The following is a 7,312-nucleotide window of genomic DNA, read 5'->3' on the forward strand; positions in this document are numbered from 1 at the left end:
ATAAAGATAGCTTTTATTTCTCATCAGTCATCACATTCCATGTCTATGTAATTATAAATTTTTCAATGTTATTTACATGATTTATTTACATAGTCTAACATGATTCATCACAAAATACATAAAAATGTCTTAAAAATGCTCTCACTTAAACAAAAAACGTAGAAAAACTGTTTTAAAAAGGAATATCAAAAAGATCACATAATCCTTCCGAGCCACGTAACGAAAAAGAAAAGTCCTGTTTAGTGACAGGAGGACTCAATCTAAGGAGATAATCTGAAACAAAAGACGAGTATTAGATGAGATTAAAAAGCAAGAATACACACTGCCGCTTTAACGGGGCCACGTAACATTTTTTTTTAATTTAGGTATCACAGACAGCCCTTTATGCAGAGGGTACGAGAAGAAAAAAGCCGACCACAAATAACTATAGTGTTTTTTTAAAGGGGACAGTATGGGAAATCCGAAACCCTAGAAAATACAAGGAAACTGTAAATCCTCCAATAAACTCCAAATAAAAAAATAATATAATATAAGTCGGCCGGTCATAAAACACCATGCCAAATCCCTTTACAACATGTATTCAAGAGTGAAGGATAATAGTGACTATAATAAATAATATATAATAAATCCAAATAATAATAAACTGTAGATCCTTCATCCAAAGTGTGACTCAAGGTTTTGCTGATCTATAGGATTACCATATATTTATACGTGCATATACACGCGTACGCAGGCACATACAAGCACACACGCACACGCGCGCACATAAAAACACATACACACGCACACACTCATTTTAAATTTAAGTTTTACTTTCAGTTTAAAAGTACAATTTATAATTAAATTCATCTATCTAAAGTTCAATAGTGTATGTCTAAAAAAGTATTCTTTAATTTTATATTTTTCATATTTTGTTTCTCTCTTGCAATGTTTAATATTTTTCTTAGTAATGCTATAATATGGTATGTATTATTCCCAAGGGTGAGGGCCTGGTGACTTGTAGTACAGGTGTTAAGCCTTTAACAGGCACCAGCTCATGCAAAAGCTGTTAATGTTTCTTAAATTACTGAGAACCTTCTGAACGTCTTTTTGTGGAGAAATAAACATATTATTATTATTAAATCTTTTTTTGTGATAACAATTTTGGCAGTATTTTTTTTTTTATCAAGCGTGTGCTGTCCAAAAAAATGAATGAAACTGATCAAATTTGGAACCTATCTTCACATTGTATGGTACTTAGTGGTAAGTTTGATTACTTCAGGAACTAAAAATTGATAAGAATGAAATCCGAAACCATAGACGATACAAGGAAACCGTCTTAGGAACCATTAAATAGTTTCTTATGAAACAATTTTGGCACAGTCTATTATTTAGTCAAATGTGAGTTGCCCAGAATAATTAAATTTAGTGAAAATCTATTTTAGTGCTGATCAACTCAGTTTCATGAAGGAATCATTTCATTGTATGGGATGAAAAAAATCGGTACAGCAGAAGTGGTCAAATTTCACAAAATGTTTTAGGCAAATTTTAGAAAATAGATTTAAAAAAATTGTTTTCATAAGATTTAATGGTTCCTAAAACGATTTTCTTGTATCGTCTATGTTTTCAGATTTCCCTATACTGTCCCATTAAAAAAAAGCACTACTATTGGGAATTCATTCTTAACAATTCCTAGTTTATGAACTACTCAAACCTACCAATTTTGGAACTGGAAGAATCAAATGCTTACCACCATATGTTGAGCCCTCACTCTTGTTTGTGTAACTCTCAACTTCACTATCTGCCATGTTTTCATCGTCGGCTTGCTGAAATTGAATTTATTCCTAATTAGTATGTTTTTCTATTAAAAATCTACATATGAAATTTATTGTTTTGCTTACTGCTTCTTTTTCATTGTCACACAATAGTATTACACCAACGGGTTCAGTGGATTTCACATGGAGCAGGTATTGTACTTCATTGTCCTGAAAAACAATAAAATTAGAATTCAGAAGACACAAACAAAATAATAAAATTAAAATTGAAAACTTACACAAGTTTTATTAGAATTTATTAGCCACACATTTGGGCTAACATATTTTCTCGATCTCAACTCTTGCAAAGAGTTCCATATTACAATTTCACAACTAACATCACAATATTTTGAAGTTGAAGAGTTAAAAATGACAAATGATCATAGCTATTTCACATGTAGAATTAAAAAGCCACCGAGGTCAGTTTGGGAGCTGTGATGCCACTTGTAAACACAGATACACAGACATAGGCTACCAATTTTTGCATCAGGGGTTAAAAACATTAGTTAATTTGCTGTACAATTGCATTGTCAATTAAACGATATTATAAAAAAAAAATTAAAGACACTCATGTTTGATCTCTATCAGGTAAACCAGAATTGGTTCACAAATCAATCATAAGAGGAATAAATGCGAATATTAAATGAGCAAATATCGGGAAAATAAAAAGAAGTCATACCGTAGTCTGATATTAGTGAATGTCATTTAAATGAGCAAAGCTCTTTTGTTTTTTGTTGTCTATTCATGATCAATGCAAACACTTTAAAGGATCACCACATGTCAGTACACTTCAGCAACAAGTATACCAAGAAGTCACCATAAAAATATATATATAAATATAATATATATATTTTTCTGACGACTTTTTGGTATAAGTATATAATATATACTCATGTGTAATTCATGCGTTAACCTGTACCTTTGGGATTCAACAAACTGAGCTGAATAGTTTTCCACATAAAGGCAACCCAACATTGTAAGGGTATACCTGAGACATGCCAAAATATATAAAATGTGTATCATATAAAAAGACTGATTACATGTCAGCGAAAAAAAACAAAAAACTTGTACCTTATTGGATTGTTTGTTTCCTACAGAAAGTTTAGCACCCAGCGGTGCTTCTAGTACTATAACTTGTTCCTCCTCATAGCATTTCCTTATGTCACCTTCAGTCACATAAAAATATTCATCATTGTCTGTGTTTTCTACTACATTCTTTATACTCTGCTCTATCCACTGCATTTGTCTGAAGTAAACACAAATATATTCACTAATTTATTGAAATAGATAAATAACGCACACACTCAACATATCACATCGGGGGTGCCATGGACACACACATAGACAACCACAAATTACACCCAAACTCACGAGAGAAATAAATGTAGGCCAAACAAATAATTCTCCCGGCCCGGGAATCGAACCCGGGGACCTCTGCGTGGCAGTCCGGTATGGTAACCGTTCGGCCACCGAGGCAGTTATTAGATTTAAGAATTAGGTTTATTAGATTAGATACAAATATGATGTTACATGTTAAAGAAATTAAACGTCATGATAGCTCCACATGCTTTTCAAATTCACTTAGCTAAAAATTTCATGAATATATGCCAGTAAGATCCAGCAAGTGTGACACTTGTGCTGGTCAATGTTAAGCTTATGGAACTAGTATGATAAGTGCAATATAGGATATACGACCAAAGAAGAACAACAATATACTACTTGTGTTTCCATGTCTTAAATGTTACTGCACCACAGAAGTGAGTGTCTAAAGCTCCAATGGATTCCCTCCCATATGGGATTGCGCGGAAACGAAGAAGTTGATGTCCTTGCAAAATCTGCTGTTGAAAATGGTACTGTACTCGATTGTACGCCTTATGCTACTGAGGTTATTCCACTAATTAAGAACTCTAGAAAAATGAGAATATCATTTCGGAGAACAGTTGGTGGAAAAAGGTCTTGGAATATGATACAGACCATCCAGAGGAATCCACAGTAGGTTTTATTCTGTCAATATAGCAAGGAAATATCTTATATCGGCTTTTAGGCTGCATTCTGGTCACATTCCATAAATAAATTCTTTCATATGATGGGTTTTAAACCATCCCCATTGTGCGTTAATTGCAATAAAATAGAGGATCTGTATTATGTATTAGTGGAATGTAACTGTTACGTAACCCTGAGGGGTATAATGTGTAGGAATGTAAGTTTATGCAATGGACAAATTAATTTTTGGCTCAGAGAGCCTATATGTATTGGAGCTCTAAACTTGTACAAGTTTTTGAACATGTCCCTTGAGTAGGGAACCCAGTATTCCTTCCATGAAGCTGACATAGTCACTCAAGGTAACTAAAGCCTCAATAAAAAATAAGTAGATTTAAAAAAAAAAATTATCTGCGGGAATATAATTATACCATTATGAAGTAAATGTACAAAACATATTGACAAATTTGACTCAATATTTTTGCTACCAACTAATTTAGTAAAAGAAAAACACCCTTAGATGTGTAGAAGGGCCCGTACAGCGTGCCGGCCGACTGGTACTAGTGAATTTTCGAATAATTATCGTACCTACAGGGAAAATGGATATTGTAGTATCAGAACTTTTTTTGTTGGAAAATTCTGTTTTACGGATCCATGCCAAGGAAGGATAAGAAGAAGATTTAATAATGATCCATTTAATATTCTGCGGCGATTACGAACTGCATCAATTAACCTATCTGGATCCATTATTATAATTTTACTTACTTATGTAATAATAATAGGAACGTTAATTGATCATCTAGTAGTAGTTGCAAGCGGCTTGTGATAACTCATAGCTGCTGGCTTGCGATAGCTGTCTCATGACCAGTGGTCACCAGTCGCGGGCACGCTGCACTAAGCCATTTAATTCTACATGTAGAAAGAAGTTGCAGTGAAGCGGTGTGACCACAGTCGCGAATTATCGCCGACACACTGAGTGAGCCTTAAGGGTGATTATATATTTTTCACTTCTCATGCTCTTAAAGTTCGTATTTATGCTGGGTGTAGGCTGCATAAAATAAAATCAGCGTTTAAGACCGAGGCAATGACGCCTGCGCCAACAGCTACGCACACTAGAACTTTATAAAGTTTTATTTTTGTTTTTTTAATCCATGTTATATTACAAAAGTAAAAAAGTAGGCAATAGTAAATCTAATAAGTTATAAGAAATAGAAATGCGTAAAAAATAAAAAAAAGCTTGTAAAATATAACTGAGGATTATGTAGACCTGAGTCACATGTAGAAAAAAAAGTAGTAAATTGGCGGAAAGTTCTTACTTTTTCTTCACAATAGTTGTGTTATTGCTTATTTGTAATATTGCTGTTTACTTTCCTCGCAATCGAACCAGAGTCTATAACTTGTTCATAAAACTCATTTTACCCTCGACGTAAGTATCATCGTCTATGATATACTCGTCTCAGGTAAAGTGATGCATTTTATGCACTTATTGTACAATTTACTATTACACATTAGCAGTCTTTAGTTCTTGACCAAGGAGCACATTGTTAACTGCAACCACCCATCCAATTCTAACAAGCCGTAATAATTGCCTCGGAGCTTTTTTTATGATACCAAGTAACAGAACATACAAGTGGTGCATTTGGTGACAAATAACATGCCTGGCCATAACAGTTGCAGTGCCATTAAGAGCTATAAATAACAATGGTCTGAGAGACACTGCCAGTGCGCTCGTCTTCCTGAGACATAGGTTAAAAAGTCCAATGTGCCTGTAATTTCACACCACCCTTATCCTTCAGAACATAAACACAGTTATGCTCACATTACTGCTTAATGGCAGAAATGGGTAATGTGGCAGTACGTTCCCAGACGATGTCCTTCTGAAGGAGTTCTACTGCTACTAAACGAGCTGCAGAAAGAGCTCAGCTTTAGCATAACATACTTACTTGTCAAGAAGTCTCTCATGCTCCTCCAAACGTCCTAATTGCTTCCTCAATTTCGTGACTTTCTCCCCAATTTCCGACGCATTTCCATCTGGACCAGCACCTCTGCAAAATTAAATCATTCATGTGTACAGGCAATTTATATTATTACATTTAGTTTATTACAGGCAAGAATACTTTATAGAAGCATTAACTGATAGTTACTAAAACTTAGGACGCTGATGAGCATGCTGTATACTGAACCTAAAGGACATTTTCCGACTAAGTATTACATACCAGCAAACAAAAACACAAAACAAAATCTACTCACTTCCATTGAATACTGTTCTTACTTCTCTTTTCTATTAAACCAATACCTTCCAAAACATTTGTAATGTCGTAAATACGCCTCTTCTGCCGTACTGCTAACAAATCGGTTGCCTAGGAAATGCATTCAAATTATTTATTTTTCGTGCCTAAAACTAACATGACAGATCGATGGCGGCGTACACATACCACTTTCAAATCCAACACTCCATCCTTGGCTTTTTGTAGCAATGAAACAAACCTAGTCGTAAGTAAACCCAAAGATTTCTCGTATCTCTTGTAAATATCCGCCATGGTCAATATAAAAACAACAAAATTTTAGAAAAATTGAATGATTATGATAGAATTTTGCGTTGCGGCGGGATTCATAATGTTGGTATCACTGAGGCTGGGTCACAGACTAAACTATTTTTTTAATGTAGTTCGCTATACATTATCTTACAAATATAAAGTCCGACGACTAAATCAGTTACAAAAAATGTTTAGTTAAACGGCCCATTCACTACCTGCATGGCAGTCCGCGGCGCAGGCAGGAGACAGCTCACACGCTATCCTGCGTATGGCCCACGTATGAAATCTCGCAGGATGGCTTGCACGCTGCGACATACGCGGTGGACTGCAATGCAGGATCATGAATGCCCACTTTTAGATGAATTGAACGTACCTAATTGAATTGAAAATAAATGGCGGGGTTTTATTTTTACAGTTAATTCTTCAAATGAATTAATTTTTATTGTGTTAATACATTTTGAGTTTCTTAAGTATTTTTACCTTTTTTAAACTGATGGAGCCAATGCTTAATAAGTAAATATGAAATAAGCTTTCAGCAGTGCCCGTCTTAAATAAACCGCGACATACGGTCAAGAAAAAGAACTTAAAATCTCAAAAACTCGGATCATGATATCTCTTTACCTATGACCGGATTATAAATTCATATTGTATGAAATGTAATCTTTTATTACATAAAGACAATTGTTATTAGCTTAGGAAAGTAAAATTTGTAATTGTGTTTTTCAACTGTTTGATTTCATCCTTTCTGTGCAAGGCGAAATTTAAAAAGTTTTTGTTTTGTTTACGGCATGCTTTTGTCGGTTTAGAACATGGACGTTAGAATGCGTTATGCACTTTTTAAAATTGACGGGTCATTGAACAAAGGGCAACATATAGTACGTCTATGTTACGTGATTTTATCTGTTACAATGATATTTAATTACAGCTAATTACAGTTTTAGTGAGTAGTTTTAAGAAAAAGCGCTTCAACCACACCATTTATTTCAATATAATTATTTTTAA

The 7,312-nt window shown here is 34.2% G+C and overlaps 1 protein-coding gene across 1 annotated transcript; it reads right to left on the reverse strand.

Moving 5' to 3' along the window:
- Positions 1–9: 9 nt before the first annotated feature.
- LOC113237373 (transcription factor E2F5-like) lies at positions 10–6,407 on the reverse strand. Its single transcript, XM_026473802.1, has 7 exons — positions 6,209–6,407; positions 6,024–6,133; positions 5,717–5,818; positions 2,865–3,039; positions 1,881–1,964; positions 1,730–1,805; positions 10–273 (listed from the first exon to the last, which is right to left on the reverse strand). Exons 1-7 carry the CDS (start codon positions 6,311–6,313, stop codon positions 173–175), a joined length of 753 nt encoding a protein of 250 aa, XP_026329587.1. The 5' UTR covers positions 6,314–6,407; the 3' UTR covers positions 10–172.
- Between the last annotated feature and the right edge of the window lie 905 nt (positions 6,408–7,312).

This window comes from Hyposmocoma kahamanoa, unplaced genomic scaffold (genome assembly GCF_003589595.1).
Source record: "Hyposmocoma kahamanoa isolate Upper Pololo Valley unplaced genomic scaffold, ASM358959v1 93, whole genome shotgun sequence".
In the NCBI taxonomy this organism is placed as follows: Eukaryota; Metazoa; Arthropoda; class Insecta; order Lepidoptera; family Cosmopterigidae; genus Hyposmocoma; species Hyposmocoma kahamanoa.